The 22,610-nt window shown below is 38.5% G+C and overlaps 2 protein-coding genes and 2 non-coding genes across 4 annotated transcripts in view; 2 read left to right on the top strand and 2 right to left on the bottom strand.

The window, feature by feature from the left end:
• The window catches only part of rims4 (regulating synaptic membrane exocytosis 4), a 42,233-nt gene extending 37,053 nt beyond the window's left edge, over positions 1-5,180 (bottom strand). Inside the window, exon 1 of the mRNA XM_072451745.1 lies at positions 4,789-5,180. Within this exon, the coding sequence (XP_072307846.1) occupies positions 4,789-4,885 (97 nt within the window). The 5' untranslated portion in view covers positions 4,886-5,180. The remainder of the gene's footprint in view (positions 1-4,788) is intronic.
• Positions 1-22,610, bottom strand: part of LOC140365355 (SH3 and cysteine-rich domain-containing protein 3-like) — a 360,861-nt gene that overhangs the window by 128,188 nt on the left and 210,063 nt on the right. The gene's annotated exons all lie outside the window — the stretch shown is intronic.
• On the top strand, positions 7,966-8,048 carry trnal-uaa (transfer RNA leucine (anticodon UAA)). Its single transcript has one exon. It is a non-coding gene; the product is annotated as a tRNA-Leu (tRNA).
• Positions 12,033-12,115, top strand: trnal-uaa (transfer RNA leucine (anticodon UAA)). The gene has a single exon. It is a non-coding gene; the product is annotated as a tRNA-Leu (tRNA).

The following is a 22,610-nucleotide window of genomic DNA, read 5'->3' as shown; positions in this document are numbered from 1 at the left end:
CAGTAATTGCACATGAATTGCACATGAATAACCTACACAGACACGGGAAGAACATGCAAACAACAGAACAGAAAGGCCCTAGTCCTGGTTCAGACTCTGTGGTCTAGTCCTGGTTCAGATTGTGTGGTCTAGTCCTGGTTCAGGTTCTGTGGTCTAGTCCTGGTTCAGATTGTGTGGTCTAGTCCTGGTTCAGATTGTGTGGTCTAGTCCTGGTTCAGGTTCTGTGGTCTAGTCCTGGTTCAGATTGTGTGGTCTAGTCCTGGTTCAGGTTCTGTGGTCTAGTCCTGGTTCAGATTGTGTGGTCTAGTCCTGGTTCAGATTGTGTGGTCTAGTCCTGGTTCAGGTTCTGTGGTCTAGTCCTGGTTCAGATTGTGTGGTCTAGTCCTGGTTCAGGTTCTGTGGTCTAGTCCTGGTTCAGATTGTGTGGTCTAGTCCTGGTTCAGGTTCTGTGGTCTAGTCCTGGTTCAGATTGTGTGGTCTAGTCCTGGTTCAGATTGTGTGGTCTAGTCCTGGTTCAGGTTCTGTGGTCTAGTCCTGGTTCAGATTGTGTGGTCTAGTCCTGGTTCAGGTTCTGTGGTCTAGTCCTGGTTCCCTTTCTGTAGTCTAGTTCTAGTTCAGGTTCTTGGTTCTGACTCTGGGTTCTGGGTCGGTCTTTACTTAGTCCTGCTTTAGCCTTGTTTTTTACGTGACGGAGCAAGATTGTTTTGTTTTCTTTCATTGACTTCAGTGAAACAATACTTTTCTGTTACGTAGTACCATTGCGACTTGTTCATGGATATTGGCTTCAGATAATTACATTCATGGTGCGGTTTCTCAGTCCGGCTCCCAGACAATAGCCCTCCAAAAAATATGCCCCCCTGGAAAATATAATGAAACAGCCCTGGGGTTCGTGCGCATGGCGGCTTTATAAATGAGGCACTTGAAGTGTGACTCGGTAACGGTAACCACAAGTGGGTCTGGTGGTGTGACCCGCTTGTCTCCGTTGAGTTAAGATGAATGCTCTTCTATGGCACATTCTGGGCCTTTGTGCGATTAATGCTACTCCACACGATGCACCTTTAAAGACACGCCTGAGAAGCTTTAGTATTTCACGTTTTACAGTAAAAAGCCATGTTTAAATGAGGCTAAAAGCAATACGACGTACATTATGTTGCGATGCGTCTTAGTGGAAGAAGATTGCACTGAAAGCACTTCCTGGATTACCACCCATAACATCACAGTTTGATTTTGAATGAAGAAATGCTATATCAACATTAATTATATATGATTTAGTAAGATATTTAGTGTAATAGATGTTTTTCGTGATATAAACATGTTGTTTTAGCACCATAACTGACCTAGAATGTATTTATTCTAACTTTATTGAACAATTGTGCCCCATGAAAGAGCTCCACATCACGCTGAAGAATGCAAACTCTTCTTTCCGTTACCGAACATGCTGATGCCCTTGTGAATCTGAAAATGTTGCTCTAAATGTGACTGAAATGGTAAAACAAATCATGACATAGCCTCTTAAATTACCTTGAACACATTATTTCCTAATTGTTCAGACAATTCACTTCGTAATTCTCGGCTTATTCAAGAGGAAGCAGGAGCAGAGAATTTTGTATGTGGCGTCAAAAAGACCAAATGTTCTCCACAAAAGACAAACGAGCGAATTGTGAGAATTGTGTTCCGAGGACATCTCACTTAGCAGTCCCAGTGTTGAACAGAGCCGTCTGGCAATTTGAGGTCTTTTTTGGTCACATTCTCAAGTTTCTCCACATTTCTATAATTCTCATTTACATTACATTAGGTCTAGAATTAATTGTTCGAGATATCTTACAGTGTTATGGGGAGTTTTTTTAATTCTTCTTCTTAAGTGGTTGTTGTTGTAATTGTACCTGAGTTGTATCCATGTACTATAGTAAAATGAGTTTTTTACTTGTGCAGATGTTTTGTAGAGGTTGAAAAGGGAACTCTTGGGGTCAAAATGAAACCACTGTGTGCTGTCTGATGAAACAGAAAACTGCTTTTTTGTCTGATCACTGCAAACTGCTTCAAATGAACTAGTTGTTTCAAGACGGTAAAACACACCTTCAATTGAAACGGACACGTATAGTCCAAATATACTCTGTAAAATATGCAAGTAATAATCAACCTAAAAATGAACATGAAAGGTTTAAAACACCAAAGTGACAATGTACAGGTACCACCAAAAATAGTGAGGATACGTGAAAATAATAAAATGGTCACATGTAAGCGACGCAAAGGAAGAAAGACAAGGAACAAGTAACATTCAAATAACATACAATGCAAAAAATAATATGAGCGTAACACGGATGTAAAAATGCACGTACTGGACTCAGATGACACAACAAAAGAAGTAATGCATTATGTACATTTAAATTGATTAAGGCCGCTGTTATGTTAGAAAATATATTTTTACATGTGTTTTAGAGTCTGTGTAGTCCAGAATGCAATTATGATCATGCAAATATGACAAGGATTGAACGATTAATTGTAACAGACCTAATGTATGCGAAACAGTGATTAAAAAAAAATTTGGACAGTTCTCGTAGCATTTAGCATTTATTTGGTCACGAGTAAGCGAAGCAAAGGAGAAAACGCAAAAGTGACAACGAACAGGTAACATACAAGTAACATAAACACCCAAAAATTTGAAAAAAATTGATAAGCGTGGCACAGATTTAAAAATGCACATACTGGACTCAGATGACACAAGAAAAGAAATAATGCATGTGTACCGCAAGCGTAAAATCAAATCAAAAGATGCAAAAAGTAGATGTCATAAAGCGGATCTAACGTGGGAGGTCAAGTTTAAAAGACACAAGCCACACTCTGGAACTGCGGTTGTGTTTAGTCCCATTTTCATCTTGTAGCATGAGATCTTGTGGCGTGTCTAAGATATACACTACAAGGCTTATTCTTGTACACTAAAACAGAAGTCTCAGCACGAAGCACTCGTACCTCTCGTCTGTTTTTTGTGACTTTGATGGAAACTGTGTGCTCTGGAGGCGACAGGAGAAGGATCACATGTGTCCGAGACCTGAGAACTCATCCATCAAGAATGCTGCACCGCACCTCTGGCAAAAACACATGCGCGCCTACGAAGGCTTGGGAAACTAATCACAGAGATGTACGAGGGAGGCGAGTAACGCTGAACAGGTTATAATGCAACGTTTGGACAAATTTAAATGCCTATTTCAATCGGTGCAATTTCAATCGGTGCAATCGGTGAAGAAAGTAAAATATTGTCTACCAACTAGAGATCATTTTCTCTCCACCACAGCTTGAACTGATCCGTGCAGATAAACTAACATTTAAAGGAGACATGTGTTCTTTTCAAGTACCTTAGTTTCTGGAGTATAAGTCGCACCAGCCAAAAAATGCATGATAGAGAAGCAAAAAACATATATAAGTGGCACTGGAGTTTAAGTCAATTTTTGGGGGGGAAATGTATTTGATAAAATCCAAGACCATTTAATCTTGAAATGCAATTTAAAATAATAACAGATTAGAGAACATGGTGAATAGGTGTACGTATGCTAACGCTAACACCTTCAGCTACATGACGCACAGACAGAACTGTGGTAAGTGTCTGGTATGTTAACGTAACATATTAACAGTTATTCAAATAACTATAGCATAAAGAACATGCTAACAAGTTTACCAAAGCATCAGTTTTACCCCAAAAAGTAGAGGAAGTGCAGATTCTTCTTCTGCGTCGCTTAGAGCCTAGAGCGCCCTCTTGCGGTTGCCAGCGTGAAAATAACAAGCTAAACTATGAAAAAAAACGTACAGTCCGGAAAATACGGAACTTAGAATTTAACTATAACATTAGTAGATCATAAGTTTACATTTTGTTCATCATAAACCGCAATATTGATCTAAAACAGCTTAGTAATCGATAGTAATAGCTCCATTAGCTTCATGTTCAAAACTGCACAACTGTTGACGTTCCAGAGTAACAAGCAGCAAATTGTTCATGTTTTGAGTGGATACGTGACATTTCACAACCAAACATGAATCACAACAGAGAGAGTAAAACCCAAAGATTTCAGAGCTCGACCCTCTGTGGCTCAGAGGGAGAGGACCTACAAACCAGGATTCATCAAACTAGTGTGAATGAAGCTCAATCCAACTCCAAGTATTTTTTTGATGAGGGAACAATGTTATATTGTGTCAAAAGCTCAAAAAAGTAAATTTAGCATGACATGTGCCCTTTAAGTGACTTTGAGCATCTGGTACATAATCAACCAAACAAAGCTTAACTATGGCAACCAAAGGCTTCTAGATAGAGAATATTGACCAAACAAAGTGTATTTATGAATGAAAATCAGAAATGTTGTGCACATTTAAATAATAACTCTGCTGTTATTGTTTTTAAATGTATTTTTATATATGCATTAGAGTCTGTATAGTCCAGATTCCAATTATGATTATGCGAATACGACAAAAAATGTAGGCACAATTAGACGATTAATTGTAACCGACCTAATGCGTGCAATGAAACAGTGATACAAAATTTGGACTGTTGTCGTAGCATTTAACAATTCCAAACAGATCATTCTTTCTTTTGAATGATCAAAAGATCTCAAAATGGCACCCAAAACAGGAAGCTGAATTCCATGAATAGAATACCAATGCATTGTTTGTTTTGAATTTAAAATATTTCACCATTCTTTTTTACAATATAGTTACATACTACAAATCTGAGCTTTTCTGTTGTGCAGTGGAAGCATCTTAACACATTGGAGGCTAAGTGACAAAATCCTTTTCACTCACCTACGTCGTCCTCATCGAAGGAGTTCATGCAGGGGAAGTAGATGGCCAGTGCCTCGAAGGACGCAGAGAGGCTGAGCTTGCTCTGCGACCTCTCCATGAAGAGGTCCGTGGTCGGGGTCGGCGTTTCCACCGGCTTGGCCCAGCGCTGGCCATTTTTCACTCGGAGTACGGCACGCGGCGTTTTGGACTCGTGTCACCTGTCCCCCAACAGGGACAGTTCTCACAATGACGAAAAAATGAGGGAAGAGGCGGCACCAAAATAAATGGGTGCCAAGAGAAATTCAACGTATTGTGTCCAAAATGTTACCAAAAAGTTGAATGCAAAGAATTTTAAAATCTACGTTGAGAGAAATGCTACTTGCAATTTTGGTAAACGATTATAAAAGAACGGAATGGCAAGTCCAAAGGCGTTGAAAAATCATCTGGAGGATTAGTATGATGTATGATGATCAAATAACAGCCCTGGAAACCAAGTTCTTGATCATCAATATTTAAAGAAATATTGAAATCAAACACAAATTTCCTAAGAAGCGTTGGAATCTTTATCTGATCTCAAAAATGATTGCTGATTAAAGACATTTTTTTTTTTTTTAAACAAACTTTTCAGTCAAAATGGCAATGATTCCAAAATCAAAATTAAATTAAAAGTGCAAAATAGTTGGACCTGCACTCTTGTAGATATGACTTCCAATATAATATCTGATATACTAAAATCTTCACAAACAATATTCAAAATATTTCATGTTGTCCATTCATTTCTGCAATTTGCTTGCTGCAACTGTAGCGATTGGTGGAGCTACATGCTAACATTGCTTGACAGTTTGTCGTTGTCCACGTTCTTATTCAAGTGAATTTTAGTTCTCAATCTTCAATTGCTTGTGCTCTCCAAACTCCTTCCGTGTTGGAGCAATTCCAATGAAGTCTCGAGATGGCTTGTTGTGAAGGTGACACTTGGTAAAGAAAAATCTTACCAAATCAAATCACATCCTCTTGTCAACTGCACAATCTTTGCAACTGCATCACGTAAGATCGCACGCTTGAGAAATCATCGCCCGAATGTGGAATTATCTCTGCCAGAAAACAAGCACAAACGAGCTATCTGTTGATTCAAGAATCGACGTAGCACTTCCAGCTGACACCTGCCCTGTCTCCTTGCAACGCCGTGCCAAGGTTGCCAGGTCTTGCGAGGAAACAGAACTCCCAGAAATCCGCATCCAAAACAGGTTTTTAAAACAATAGAGACCGTTTCGAGGCTCGCATCCCTGTCGGTTCATTCAATGGTTGGAAGCGCACAGTGGAGAGAGAGAGAGCGATGGAGAGCATTTAAGGCGGCATGGAAAAGGGGAGGGGGGGATTTGGAGTCTGGAATGAATTGGGCAATCGGAGTGCGGAGGAGAGAGAGGGGGGGAGAATGGGCGGGGCTTGTCTGCTCTGCCAAATACAGGGTTCACAGCAGGATTAGCGCCGACGGGCAGAGGCTCGCTGGGAGTGAATGGGCAGGTTTGTTATGGGAGAATGCTTCGATTATGTTCGGACGGGCGATTGAATCTAGTGGTCAGAGGTGGGCAGACAAACATCGTACGCAAGCAGAACCCGATTCGGACGGGGTTGGAGTTAGGGGGCGTTCGTAAAATTGAAATTATCCCCACGTCGCCTGTTTTTTGAGATCGTCGCCTGTTTTTTGAGATCAACAATAGCACTATTTTGACAGGAATAGTTTTAATTTCTGAAAATTCTGATAATTTCCTCTGAATTTTCACCTCTGTTATTCAGCAAACTAAAAGTGTCATTTTAGTCCTGTGTGAATGCTCATGTCTGTGATTTGTTTTTAGTCTGAGGATGATATTGATTATATTGATGTCGCTATATTACATTGTTCTTTTTATTTTATTTAAATTTGTTTGAGTTTTGAAATACATACAAACACTAAACATGCCAGAGAGCAAGACCAAAAAATTATAATTATAATAATGATAAATAATAATAATGGCACAGTAAGACAAAACATACATTTTTAACAAGTCCATCAAATTAGTCATTTTTTTATGTAAGTTTGAATGTCATTTTTTCCTTTTGTCTGAGTTATTATGTCAGTCCAGTCCTTGGTCGTTGGTGATATTTGTGTCAGCCATTTCTTTGTTACGGCCTATGTTTCCTCCTGCTGCCAAATGTACATTCCAAAGGTATCCATTTATTGTGTCCATAGCAGGAGTTTTGACGCCAGTTTTAAGGCGTTGGACTCGAACCCCACTCTTGGTAACTGCTATAAGTAATTTTAATTTAGTCTACACCATTCAAAACACATCATTTACCAAAGGGTGCACTGCGTCTGTCAAATAAATAGAACATTAAAATATAAACAGAGCTCATCGCTCTCAAAATGCTGTCCTTCTGGTCTTCCCAAGGGTCTCTAAAAGCACAGTAGGAGGTAGTGCGTTCACAAAGCTCCTGTGTTATAGAATGAGCTCCTGTCCATGTTAAAGAGGCTGACACAGTCTTTTCATTTAAGACCATGCCTAAAATTTACCTCTTTGAAATCATTTATGGTCAGGCCAGTTATGAACAGAAATAACGACCTACAGTTAGCCAGCTACGCTGCCCTAGGAGCAACTAAGCTGGAGGAACAACGGCAGCTTGAGCACCATCCTCTGCTGTCCATATTAGCAATGCATTGGTACAACTTAGATATATTTCCTCTTGAAAGTTATGATTAATAAGCCTTGACAAAAATTCAGTCAGAGGAGTATAATGGTCATACTTTGTTTAATTTTTTTGGATATAATAACTCCTTATTTATAAATACCTATAAAAGTGCTTTTCCTCCAAGCCAAAGGATTCTTTCAAGATATCAAACTTTGTATGTGATTATCTTTTACAATCTGCCGAGAAAACTTTATACCTTTTGAAATCAAGACCTTGAATCTCAGGTTAGTTCTATTTGGTACAAATCCTTGGTCATAAGACGCCCAGTTTAAGATTTTAACATCTTTGTTTAATTTGTATGTTCTGAGTAGCTCCTTCCATGTTTTACCCAGGGATTGACAACTTCCTCCAAGTGACAAACAGTTTGTCATCTTCCAGTAAGGCCTGTACAGGCACAACATTACTCGGAATATTTCTCGATTGAGCTTCATATTTTGGATTGTGTTATTGTTTTTTTAGAACAAAAACAAAGGCACCAGGATGGCCGAGTGGTTAAGGCGTTGGACTTAAGATCCAATGGACAGTTGTCCTCGTGGGTTCGAACCCCACTCCTGGTATTTCAGTGATGCTGTATATTCACCTTTTGTCCATGTTCAAAGATACATCCAGATACATTTTATCTGTACTTAAAATACACCATTCAAAACACATAATTTACATAATTTACCAAAGGGTACACTGTCCCTGTCAAACAAATAGTAAACTAAAATATAAACAATCCCACCTCAAAGATGCTATAGTACCTTATCATCCAAACAGAGCACTTCGCTCTCAAAATGCTGGCCTTCTGGTGGTCCCAAGAGTCTCTAAAAGCACAGTAGGAGGTAGAGCGTTTAGCTACTAAGCTCCTGTGTTATGGAATCAGCTCCTGTCCATGTTAAAGAGGCCGACACAGTCTCTTCATTTAAGACCAGGCTTAAAACGTTCCTCTTTGAAATCTTTTATGGTCAGGCCAGTTAGTAACAGAAATAAAAACCTACAGTTTCCCAGCTATGCTGCCCTAGGAGCAACTGTGCTGGGGGAAGTATGGCAGCTTAAGCACTATCCTAAGCTTCCTTATCCCTATCATCTTACTACTTTTCCAATCAACAATATTTAATATTACCAGCCATAGATTAGGCATTTAACAATTCTATAATCAAATATCTAAATTAATGAATGTATTAAAAATTAATATGCACGTTGTTCTGAATGTTTGTGTGAACGGAACCGTGAAATTGACCCCTTTTCTGGAAATGAATGAACACTTTACCAAATGTGGTTTATGAAGATTTATTGACCTAATAGTTAAACAGAGATATGAATTTTGGATAATGCAAATGATTCGATAACAGATGGAGACGCTAGACCAGGGGTGGGCAATTATTTTCCTCCGAGGGCCATATTCGAATCCAGGCAAGTAGCGGAGGGCCGGCGATCATTGGTGTGGAAAAAAAAATCCCCAAAATTAAATATCAAATAAAATATCACTTTTCTGTCAAATATAGGCTATTGAATCTATTATTTAATTCATTTCACGTCATATTTATTAAGGACACAAGTGCAGACAGATGTCTGAGGGCAAAAAAGGAAAGAAAAAAAAAATATATATATATATATATATATATATATTTTTTTTTTTTTTTTTTTTTGTGTTGTTTTTTGTTTTTAAATATTACTTGGACAAGCTTAGCGGGCCGGATTGAAAGGCCCTGCAGGCCGGATGTGGCCCGCGGGCCGTAGTTTTCCCACCCCTGCGCTAGACTGAAGATTGTTCTAGATCTATCTAGTTGTGTGGTATAGTTAATTGTAAGATTATATCATCAGCCAAGTTGTGAAATGCATTTATAGGACCAGAACCAGAAGCTGTGATCCTGAGGAGATGGGCCTGTGTGTCGCCTCCAGGGTTCACTCAGGGGTCATGCTGCAGCTTGGTCCACATGCTGGACAGGGCACGGCTGCTCTGGAGCTCCAGGCTCTGACGTGTCAGGCCAAAGAAGCTTGGGTCTGAGGCGTTCTTCAGATAAAAAGGGCCATTGCACTGATTCACTTGTGAGGCTGCTCTGAAGAGAATGTCCTGTTCTTGAAAAGTTGCAAAAAGGTCCTTTGCTTGAGTTTGCATGATACAGTATTAAGCATGTCTAAAAACTGGCACAGAATTCTTATTTATGGGAGAGAAAAGTTAGCTTCTGTGGGCAAGTTGCTAGAATGTCTTTGTTCCGTAGCTTAGCTTAGTGTTACTAGGCCAGAGATGAGTCCTCATCTCCCGAGATCCTATCTCATGGACCTCCTCCAATGGAACTGAGTTTGTCTTCTTTCTTTCTCTCTCTGACTTACCCCTGCGGGGGATTGGTTTTGGCGCCATTGTTCCATCAATCAGCACGCTGAGTCAGAGCTTGATCAGAGAAGAAGATCCGGAGTAATGCAGCCATTCTTTAGAATTAATATTAGACCACAAAGTAAAACTATTCACCGGAAGCACAAAACAGTTAAATGAACATGCAGAACACAATAACAGTATGTACAGTAAAATCATCTTGTAGAGTCTGCGATCAGATTGTTTACTGAAACGGTATAGTCTTTTTAGCTTTTTAGCTTTTGTCTTGGTAGAGAAAATGACTCTCTGAGTTCATTTGAATCCAGAAGCCGTCATTCGATGAAAAAGGTTTTTACACCTGCAAAGTGTCTCTGCCCTTGCAGAGATCCTAAATCTCCACGTGGGAGATGTACGGGGTACCACCTTACGCCCGCATTCCTGTCACCATGTCACCACTAAACATTCGAGTCAAAGCAATGACCTCTTTGTGAAATATTGACAATAGCTATCTGACAATCTGACATACAATCTTTTTTTAAATCAAATGTAGCTCATCATTAAAGAATTATAATAATGTATCCACTCAGACGTTCATCATTTGAGGACACCATTTTAAACTAAATTCCAGTGACAAATCCATTATATCCATGTCTCCCAGGACAATTTGTCAGACTTCTTTATGTCACCATATAATCACGTTGTGAAAAAGTTATCCAAAAAAATAAATGAATGTATTTTTTGCATTGACCACAGCAGAAATAAATGACTGAGCAAAATGAGCTATATTCATGAATCACAATATATTTGTCAAATGTCAGAAGTGTCAGAAAACTTTGCGGCCATTACGCTGAAACTTTGCAATGTGTTTCAGGGAAAGTTTGGTAAATAAACACATACATCTGACGCCGAGATGGAAGATGTATGAAGATGGTGACAAAATGAAAAACGCTTTCTGAATAATAGTAGGATGTAATGCATACACAAACATGATATTCTTTGAGACATGAGATTTATTGGCTAATACTTGCGTAAGTTTCAACTACATGAAACTTTTGGCTTTTTAAAGTATCTGAAGCCAATTTTATTTTAACATAGGGCAGATGTGTTGTAAAAGAAGCTCTTAACCGATGTGTGCTGTCTGCATCTAATTATAATGTGTTCAAATGTTCGACAACCAGGAAGTGTACTGTTAGCATGCTAGTTAGCCTTAGCATGATGGCAAAACTCCGCTCTGGCCTCAGAAAGTTGGGAAAAGTGTTTATAAAATGCATTAATAAAGTGAGAAAAATATCTGCGCTGCAAGATAAGCCGAATAATAATGCCATACTGTGGAACATTCTAGGCAAAGTAATAACATCTTCCTGGAGACTCCCACCAGAAAAGTTACACTGTACACCTTTATTACGTGTAATCATTTTGAAAACATAGTTGTGCGCTGTGATAAAAGAATTTTTAGTGCAAATACTATCTTGTTTTCTGGTCTGCTTCTAGGCTGTTTATACATTAGAGCAAAAATACAGAAAAAAAGTTGATTATGATTGATGATTAAGTGTAGTGTAGTGTAATTATTAAAAACATATCAATCATCTATATATATATATATATATATATATATATATATATACATCTATATATATATATATATATATATATATTAAAATTAATTTGAAAAGATTTCAAAAAGACCTAATTAGATGGAAAAAACAGAAAAAATCCCTTTTGTCTGAAACCTTAACCACAGTATTTACAGGCATGTTTTAGCACATTTCTTACGGATTGTTAATTTAACCTGAATAGCATAATTAGTATGAGAAATGTTAAAAAGCGATTTATACATTTTTCAAAATTTTGCGCACCCCTACATGCAGTAATTTAAAATATTGAAACTAAAAAGTACCTATGGCCCTTTCAAACCAAGAAAAAAAATTAATAATGTGAACATGCACGTTTGGCCAATACCTGGATGCACAAAGAGCCTCACTACAAATGTTCCCTCAAAACAACACAATCCCCTCTGCACTGAGGTTTTAAAGGTCCTGAAGTAATTTCCTTTTGCGTTACATCATAAATCCACCGATAAAACCGGCCCATCTCTAACTCTAACCTGCAGTGGATTAGAGACGGGCGCTGGAGCGTGGCCAAAACACACACCAGGCAAACGCCGGATGGGAAACAACTGAAACGTGATTGCCAACTCCAGGATTAAGTTTGGCAAGAAAAATGTGAAAATAGAAGAAATGCACATACCAGGATGGCCGAGTGGTTAAGGCGTTGGACTTAAGACCCAGTGGACAATGGTCCTCGTGGGTTCAAACCCCGCTACTGGTATAAATTTTATCTGGATACATCTTACTTAAAATACTGGCTTACTAGCTTCAGCTAGTCTACGCCATTCAAAATACATAATTTACCAAAGGGTGCACTGTCCCTACACCTTATCCTCCAAACAGAGCACTTCGCTCTCAAAATGCTGGCCTTCTGGTGGTCCCAAGAGTCTCTAAAAGCACAGTAGGAAGTAGAGTGTTTAGCTACCTAGCTCCTGTGTTATGGAATCAGCTCCTCTCCATGTTAAAGAGGCCGACACAGTCTTTTCATTTAAGACCAGGCTTAAAACATTCCTCTTAGAAATCTTTTATGGTCAGGCCAGTTTGGAACAGAAATATAAACCTACTGTTTCTCAGCTAAGCTGCCCTAGGAGCAACTATGCTGGGGGAAGTATGGCAGCTTGAGCACTATCCTCTGCTTCCATATCCCTATCCTCTTACCACTTTTCCAATCAACAATATTTAATATTTTATATCACCTGTGTCTGTTCATTGTTGTTCACACCTACCTGCTGCTGCTCTGGTGATGATAGAACCTTTAGATCCCATGATTCCATTTTTTATTTTCTTAGCTATAGAACATGTTTCTGCACTTGTGTACTAAAGATTGCAAGAAATTCATGAAATCAAAGATTAAAGGTCCAATATCATGCAAAATCAACTTTTCAGAGCTTTTAACCTTCTTACAGTGCTATTGGTGCCTCATATATGTGCCCAAAGTTTTTTTTGGATTGATTCCTGCAGTCTTCAGATGGAGAACAGTCTCTATCCTTCTCCTCAGATGAGCAGACGGACGGGGGCTAACTGCGTTACGCACGGGTTACGCAGCACGCTGTTTCAGCCCATCCTCCAGGAAACACTCTTTACCTATAACACGCTTTATCAATAATCTGTGTTAGTAATATGGATTTAAAACACTCCAAAGCCCCAGCTGGTACTCCTAACCATAAAAAGAACTGAGAAAGAGGGCCTATCTCTAAACAGCTGAACATCTCTCCACACTCTTTTCAGTGATTTCTCATTGCATTTTGTCATTGCTATCATAACTATTTACACCTTAATTTCAAAACATTAAATTAACATCAAATTTGGTTGCTATTTAAATTAAAAGTACTTGACTCAACTATCTTATTACTATCTCAGGTCAGGATTTTTTGAGTGGTATTTTTTAAAGATTGTCAAGCCCCTTATTCCTGCTACTGATTTTGCCAAAAATACGTAGTTCTGCTTTAAAATTAATTATCTTGAATTGTCACACACACGTTTCCTCAAAATGATTGGTTTTAGAACTCCATCTACTGGCAGCAGAGGGCATTACATAGATAGATAAACCTAGTTGTCCATGCTGACATGCTAATGCGGGCACACAGTTGTAACCAACGTGATTGACCATCCATCTATCCTTCTTATTATTTCATTGACACGTTTATGTATATTTAGTTATTTATTTGTCTTTTTTCTTACAATGGACTGTTGTATTAAAGACGTCCTATCCCATCTCATTTTACCCGCCCTGTTCTTGTGTGCGGTGCAGGTGCAGAGCGGCCCTCCTCACGTGCGCCCTCTCCAGCTGTTTTTAGAGGCTGGATACGTTCATGAAGGTGACATTGGCGTGTCTTTCAGCTCTCCCCCAGGCCCCTGGGTGTTTTTCTATCATGGTTTGATTTGATCGTCCTTCACTGGCCGCCGTGTCTCCCCCTTCACCTCACCCACAGCCACAACGAGAGTCATTAGGCTCACGTGAAAAGTCTGGCCTACTTTTGCAGTAAGCCTAATGATTCAAACATGATCTAATCCAGAGGTGAAGGCTAAGTATGGTCAAATTTTGACATGATTTGGTGTATTTATTATACCTGTTGTACGTATAAATTACAGCTTTACGCCAGAGTGGGTATTTGTGGAGCAAACATTGAAAAACGTGTAACAAAAAATGACAGGAAGTGACACTCATTACAGTCGTAAGTTCATGCAGAATTTACACAAAGAAACCAATTATTTGACCCTCAAAACAAAATAAAGTTGGTCTGATACATTTTTATTTGTCATATAAAAAGTTTTTTTTGTTTTCTCTCAGTCATCAGAGAATACGAGATGGATATGATGACGTTTGATCGTTTCTTCCATTACTCCTTGATGAAAGCGATCTGTCATGACGGTCTTGCTCCTGGTGTAAAGTGTGAACTGATGCAGAAATATAATAATGAAGGTGTGAAGACAAGAGCTGGAATAAGTGCAGAGTGAAAAGGGGCTGGACGGCTCTGGGTCTGGCAGCATTCTCAGATAAAGTAGGACATCAGAACTGAAATGCCGGCTTAAAGAAAATCAAGTGCCCGGGGATGTGTAGTGGACAAATATATCTAATTATCTTTATGTATTCTTGTCTTTGCTTTGTTCTAACGTTCTAGTGATGTGCTTTGTTCTAGCATATTCAAAGGTCTGACCAGGGACAGATGCTGCAATGTGTAATTGTATTGCTCATATCAATAATAAATATTTGACCCAGATTGACCCAGATTAGCGATGCCGTCTGACAGAATGCTTGTTTTCCATTAAATGTGCACATTTTTGTTGCACATTTCTTGTGTGATTATGATGCTGCTGACTCATAAAACCTCTCAATGATCATTTATTTTTCTTCTTCCTTTTTTTTTTTTTTTTTTTGTGACACATTTACTCTCATATTTATTCTCATAGTACTTTTTCCCCGTTTCCACAAACAACCCTTCTCCCATTTACTCCCCCCCACCCTCCATTGTCTCCAGTTGGAAAAAAATGTAGATTAAAAAGAATAATATATCCATATAATAACACACACACACACACTCATATACTTACACAAACACACACACACACACACACACATGCATACACACACACACACACACACACACATATACATACACACAGACACACACACAAATTGCTCATACACAAATATACATGCATACAAACACATGTAGAGAAGTATAAATAAGATCGAATTGAGATTATTATAACATAAGTAATAACATAAATAATAAAATATATAGTGCGATACACAAGGCAGTAATAAGTACAGTAAAGAAACAAGCAGGTGTTTGACAAAAAAATATATATATCGTACATTTTCCCAAATTTGTCTCCCATCTCCATGTGAGCGGAGTTGTCTCTCCACAGACCTGACGTCTAACTTGACCCGTTACTTGCTTATCACAATCACATGGTCATGGAAACCAGCACGTGCCAGACCCTCCAGCAGAAAGGTTACACGGTGCACCTTTAAGCCCCTTTTACACATGTACTTTATTTCCTTAAAACCTGAATAAACCGACACTAAAATTGGACGGTTGTACCTTTTTACTGCAGTAGATGACGCACCACCACAATGAAATGAAACTGATCAAACTCATAGGTATGTGTAGACTGTATTGGCAAATCCTTAGTTAATAATGTGTTGCGGATTGAACCGTGTTTAATCCCCTGGGATGCGGGTCCAATTCCCCGTCTTTGCCTCTTCATCAGTCTCCAATAGCAAGTAATGATCGTGTGAAGTGGAATTGGACACAACTCAAGAGGATTACCGCGAGGTATTCTTTCATTTGTTAGCACCGCTGGGAAACCTGCAAAGTGGTTATTGATTTCTATGGTACATTTACGTATATAACTGCACTAACTTGTAGACGACGCAGTGACCGTTACGTGTCTCAAGTGTATGTTATGTCACCTATGAAGTCTTTGCTCCTTAACTCTCTACAATATAGTTCTGGCATAATTATGTGGACCAGTTTGACCGACTTTGGACTGAATACGATGTTTATTTTGGACTTTGTGTGCCTTCATTTTCTTTTCTTTGGATTCTTTCTTTCTTCTTTTTCTCTGTACTTATTATTTTTCTCTTTTTCTTTAATTATTTATCTGATCTTGTTTTTGCAGTTGTAGTTTTTGTAGTGAAAATCCAAAAACAAATCATGTCTACGGACCTATAATTAAAGCTGCACTGCATAACTTTCAGACCATGCTCCCTACAATGGACGTATGCTCAGACAAGCTTACTTTTCAACTCTTTGGCTACTTAAATTATTTCTACGACAGCCAACAGATCAGCTGACCATTAAGATCAGCCAATCAGGAGCTGTCAGAGAAGCGAGCCCACTCACAGTAGAACAGAGCATGATTTCAGGCTTAGTAATAAGAACACATTCAATCAAATACACGTGAGAACGATACAGTACGTTATATGCCATGGATAAGAGTTAGAACAATGCAATGGCGCAAAAAAAAAATGCTGTACATATTTCAAATCGTAGTTTTTTTTTCTGTTTTTTTACAGTAGCTCAAAAACATTATCGAACACTTTTCACTGGCCATCGTTTACATAGATGTTACGGCCCATTCCTGACAGTAACTCGGACTCGGGGCGTCACATCAGACATTTATCATCCATCACACTAATTCGTTCTGAGCTGCTGTTTTATTGAGACATCTCTGGTCCAAACGGCCATTATTTCACCACGCGCCGCACTCTGCACACTTCAGCAGCTCGTCTTTCTTCCCCTGCCAGCGCTGCTCTGCTCTGCCATCCATCTCCACCGCCGCCGCGGCCCCCGCTCGGAGACTGTGAGCAGCCCTAGCCCGGCGACGGAGTCCACGCGCGGCACCAAGAGGCCGAGGCCGGGCTTATTTATGGTCTTCAGGCGGGACCGGCCCAGGAGTCGTTCGTCTCCTGTCACGAGCCGGCGTCCGCAGAGTGCCACGTGTCTGATTGCATGAGCGCAGAACCACGACGTCAGCGGGAAAGAAGGCACGCGAGTTTGATGGACTGTTGCAGAGCGCGGCGCGGGCTCGGAGGGGAGTGCCGCCGGCCGCAGACAACATTTAACAGTGACCACGGGGGGAATGCTTGTGGAGATGTTTACTGTCGTACTCGCATGCAATAATGTCACCTTCATGTGCATATAATTGATGAAAATAGAGTGTTTATTTTACCATTATTATTAGAATCTTGTTTTACGCTAGCTGTTTTTATTTTATTTTTATCTTTATTTATTTTTCCCCTCCATTCCTTATTAGGAAATGAGAGGTTTTGTCTATAGGAGTTTTTGTTTATAAGAGTTTTGTTTATAGGAGTTCTTCCTTTTTATCTGTATCTACCTGCGTTGCAACAATGAAATTTCCCCATGTGTGGACAATAAAGGATTATCTTATCTTTTTTGATCAGCTTTCATGTACAAATAGAGAAATTGTCAAAACAGAGGCATTGGTTTTACTGCTTTATTGGTTTTATTGGTTTTATTGGCTTTATTGATTTTATTGATTTGGTTTTATTGCACAGTGTAGCGTGGAATGCAGATGAGAAAGCGAACAATGCTCTGGGAAACTAACTGATTTCAATGAAAACTGTTCTCCACACCCGACTCAAACTTCTAGTAATGAACAGGAGAAAGAAACAAATGTTGAACGATAATTGACACAATGTTCTTTTTTGTTTTTCGTGCTTGATATGCCGGTGTGTGTTTAGCGAGTTTCTTCAGTGTACATTACAAAAATGATGATGAGAAAGACTGTGTTCAAACTCAGAAGAGACGGAAATCTGTGGAGACGAGAGATGCGATGCGATCAGTTGTGCTAATAAACAAACGCACGTGTAGCAGCGGGAATGTAGCGTGCTCATGGACGAGGTTTGATGGTGGGCGGGGGTGAGTGTGGTGAGTGTGCGCTTGTCGCTTGAATTCTCAAATCGGCGAAAAATCCTCTATATTCCTTTAATACTTTAACTTGGGAAAATGTGAATTCTTCTTCTTCTTTATTCGTTTATTCCCAAAATGTATAATACTAAGTGCGACATCCAAAATCCTCTATGTACATTTTTAAGATAAGATAACTTAATATGTCAACAAAATGAAATATCTATTATTCAAATGTATGTATCTGGAATACATGTAATTTGGGATGTTTTTGTACACTTGAAATGTTTAATGTTTTGTAGGAAAAAAGGAAAATATTAAAAACATTTGCAACACAGTTTTTCAGTACAAACTAAAAAAAAAAAAAAGCCAATTACACATCTAAATTTCATATTTGTTGTCCTATTCACCTGCAAAAGACAGAGGAGTTTATGTGATTAGTGACAAGTGTATATGAACCTTGCGCAAATGATCAATTCTCATGATATTTGTGAGTTCATAACCCGACACTTCTGTTTTCTCACATTTAAAGAGCATATGACAATTATTATTATTAGTATTTATTATAGTTGCAGGTTGAGGAAAAAAGTTTAATTTTACAGGACGTACTGAGTTCTACAACAGAATCCCTCTGATGTCATCAATAAGTAATCTGACACGTTAACAAAATAAAGGAGTCATCGTGTATTATTACTTGTCAAATGATTACTATTGTGTAATTGATATGGCTTTTGGCTCTTGTTTACGGACATGTAGTTGTAGAATTACCTCTACCTATGTCACATCTGCTGCTCATGTTCAACATTTCACTGCAAATGTATTTATTATAACGCTTTGCCTACTTTGGAACACTTTCTTAGGCAAAGCTAAAAGACGCTAAAAGAGGTTAATTTACCACAGAAAGGAAACACTTAATGTTTGACCATATTAAGTGCACTTACGGATAATAACTTAAGGATAATAATTTATGGTTCATATCTAACGTTTGATTACTTTGATGTATGGAATCTCTTGTTATAGCTGTAGTAATTTTGATTTACCGAGTCTCAAGTTCATTTTAATTTGAATTCCTTTTTAATGTATTCAATTAGTATTTAATAGGGTAATTCCATATCGGCAATTCTTCATGTACATTATACATACATTGATTTAATTTATGTTGGGTCACTTATTTTGAATAAGTTTCTTTATACTTTTTAGCCTAAATGAACGACAAATTCAACACCTCGACCCCAGCTAACCACACTGCAATAGAACTGCTTTGTTTCGGTTTCTGCCATCTCCTTTATTGAGATTTTTCTTGAACTGTAGATTATGATTTCCATGAACTCCAACAAATTTCCGAGATTGTTCTTGAACTATTTTTTGTTACATTTTCTGTGATACTGACTGGTCCATTAATGTAATGACATACAACACACTATTTATTTATATTTCATTTAAAGCTTATTAATAAATACAATATTGGTGGTTGTGTTTTCATTTACTCCTCAGCCTCCTTCAAAGAACCTAGTTATCTATAGCCCTAAACAAGCGTTACACCTAACTTTAACCATAAACTCCAAACCAGGCCGTAACTTTAACCATAAACTAATTGTACAGAATCCCTGAGCTTTAAATGCCTGTGTGCATTTACATTCAGACACACACGACCCTGAACTATATATTCAAACCTTTGTAACTCTCGTGTAATACGTGTCCTCTGCCGTTTCCTGTAAGCTCTGTTTAAAACGTGCATAGCCTTTGGTGGATAGTATTTAGTTTAGCGTCCTCTGGATTCTCTCACCTCTTTACTGCGGCTCATAATTCAGCTTGTGTAAATCATTTTCTCACGTACACTTTCCTGGCAGCTCCAGACCCCTTCAATGAACACAGTACTCAGAGTCGTAGTCCGTGGGAGGAACTATGTAAGACCTGCTATGAAATGTGATCGTCTGGTTACATGAACTCCACACTGTGAGACCAGAGTGAATGAACCAAGTACGAACCCGGGAGAGGAACTGTAACGGAAATCTGCTCTTTTATCAATCCAACAAACATATGGTAATGATGAGTTCAAATAAATAGAGATTTACTAGATAGATAGAGAAGTAGATTGTGGCTGAAATCAGGACAGAACTGTGCACATGGTGATGTATAAAATGAAATGTATTGTATATAGTTTGTAAATTTTGTATTGTTTTAATTCTAAAAGCCTCCTATGGACAGGTGTTGAAAATGTGCATATTTTGCTATAACACTTAAAACATTGCATCTGGTTCGTCCAATGTAAATGCTATGTCCATATTAAATGAATAAAATAAATAATAAATAAAGAATAAAAAAGATACAGCCTTTCTTTGCTTGAACTGAATACTTTTACCTGTGTTTAAATATTTTAAATACAGCATTCATTTGTTTTTATGTTCTTATTTATCCATTTTGATATACACTGTTTTATATTCTTATAAACTACATTGTGTTTTTATTTGTACATTTCTAACATTGTAAAGCACTTTGAATTGCGCTTTGTACGAATTGTGCTCTATGCATACATTTGATTTGATTTGATTTGAAAACACAAATGAGTTATTATCGCAAAACAATTGGCATGACATCAATTTATCCCCCGAACATTGAACCGACATCCTGGAATGGAACTAACCCTCGTGAAATCCTCTTTTATGGCTTCAAATTCCACATTATCTTCACGGTCGAGTCACTTTCACCAAAGCCTGCAGCTCCCTTTACGATTAAGAGTAAATACAGGTAAACTTAGTGCCATTAAACAACTATAGGGGCCACATTAAAGGGGCTGGAGAGCATTCTTTTATCTCGACTTGAGCCTTATCTGTTCTCCACAGTTTGGTTGAAGCAGGGTCATGGCACAGACAGGCGCATCTGTGCGATCGAACGACATGACGATGACTAGAACTCCCAAAGGTCCACCGCATTCACGTTGTGTTTCCCGGATGCGTCTGAAGCGTTTGATCGGATTGACCGCGGACCATTGTTTTCACGTTCCCAGGTACTTCACTAGAATACTTATTTTCTGGTACTGTCAGTCTGTGCAGGTGAATGTATTTCAGACAGGTCAGTAATGGAGTTCACCAGGTGGAATCTTGTCCCCGCTTTTGTTTTATATTTATATCGATGACCTGTCTGTGCAATTGAATGACTGTAAAACTGTCTGTTTTGTTGGATGTAACCTGCGTAATCATCTGACGTTTGCAGATGATCTACTTCAGCTAGTAAAATGATTTAAAAAGTCACATTATGGTTTAAAAAAAGTAAAAAATGCTCTCCAGCTCACAGATGACCTCTCAGATGTACAGTGTAAACTGGGCGGGGCAATATGTCAGTTACAATCACGTTTAAATTGCACTGGCACAGATATAAGAAGAGGAGTTTGCAGAGTTCAGAATTGTATTTAAAGTCCCGAGGTTTTATAGTACCAGTGAAATGTATGTAAGTTAAGGTATGAGATCACGTGATGTTACTTATAGAGCGTGTTTTTGCTATGTTTTTTTTAATAAGTTATCTGTTATTATTTACTTCTGTACCTACTGTGTGTTGCAACCCTGGAATTTCCCCATTGTGGGACAAATAAAGGCTTATCTCATCTTATCTTATTAAGTTTTGTAGACATTCCTTTGTGTCGAGAGTCTGTCAAACCATTTTTATTTTTGTAAATTCAAAATCTTTATGCATGCCCTTTTTTATACTCACATTTTGCTACTATTATTATCATACGTCATAAGGCGCTGGTACAGCTGGCAGCCCGGTGTAAACGCTCTCTCTTCTTTCTCACACTTATTGTGCTTTATCTCCTATATTTTGTAAATATAGTTAGTATATTTTTTCTATTTTATTGTACGATAGGGACACGCGCTGGAATAGTTTTTTAATTCAACTGTTTTTGACTTTTTTCGGCTGGATTTGAGAGTTTTTCGTTGCGTTCGTTGTGTTGTTGTGACGTGAGCTAGCTCCGAGCGAGCCCACCAGCCCCCCCTGCTTGTATGGCAAAGATTATGATGTATTTTTTACATCATTTTATTCATTATTTAATTATTACTTACTTAATTACTAATTTTGTTAATAAGAGTTTTTTGTTTTGTTTATATGAGTTCTTCTATTAAGAGGTTTTTTTGAAACTTCCTATAAGTTATCTGTCCTTTCTCCTGTATCTACTGCATTGTAACACCGAAATTTCCCCATGTGTGGACAATAAAGGAATATCTTATCTTCTCTTATTTGACCTTTATTACTATTTTTCTCAATCAAAACCAAGTCATTTACACTATGTTTGGTGTTGACGACGTTCCTCTTTCATTTCCATAACTCACCAAGCCTGGTGAAACGCCTGGAGCTCAAGAACACTTTGTGAATACTTTAATTACACTTGCCGACCTGGTTATAGTCGCTGCTCTACAGATAAACTATAATAAGACCTTTGTGATGCGTCCACGTAACCAGGTTACACAGATTATTTGCAGTCGTGTCGTCGCCTCGAAGACTCGTGTCCCACCTCCACCTCCGTCGGCGCAACAGCCGGTGCATCTTTGACCTTTCCCATTCAAATACCACACTTTGGAATTCAGAGCAGCGCCTGACATTAAGGAGGGGACAAATCTGCCGTGCCTTATGTAACTGTACCAAATATGTAATTAAAATCCCAGCGTCTCAGAAACAAGCGCACCTGTCATTACGCTGCATCTGTTCGCCGCTTTACGTAAGATGCATGTGACGAAGAAGATTTGGGATTGGGATTATCGTTCCCTTTTTTGTGTTTGTATTTATTACATTGTGCTGCAAATGTGTGTCATAATTTTACATAACTTATTTGGTTTGTGAAGA

The sequence above is a fragment of the Eucyclogobius newberryi genome, unplaced genomic scaffold (genome assembly GCF_026437365.1).
Source record: "Eucyclogobius newberryi isolate DKJ021-1_F unplaced genomic scaffold, fEucNew1.0.hap1 SCAF_19, whole genome shotgun sequence".
In the NCBI taxonomy this organism is placed as follows: Eukaryota; Metazoa; Chordata; class Actinopteri; order Gobiiformes; family Gobiidae; genus Eucyclogobius; species Eucyclogobius newberryi.
This window is presented reverse-complemented; position numbering and strand designations above follow the sequence as displayed.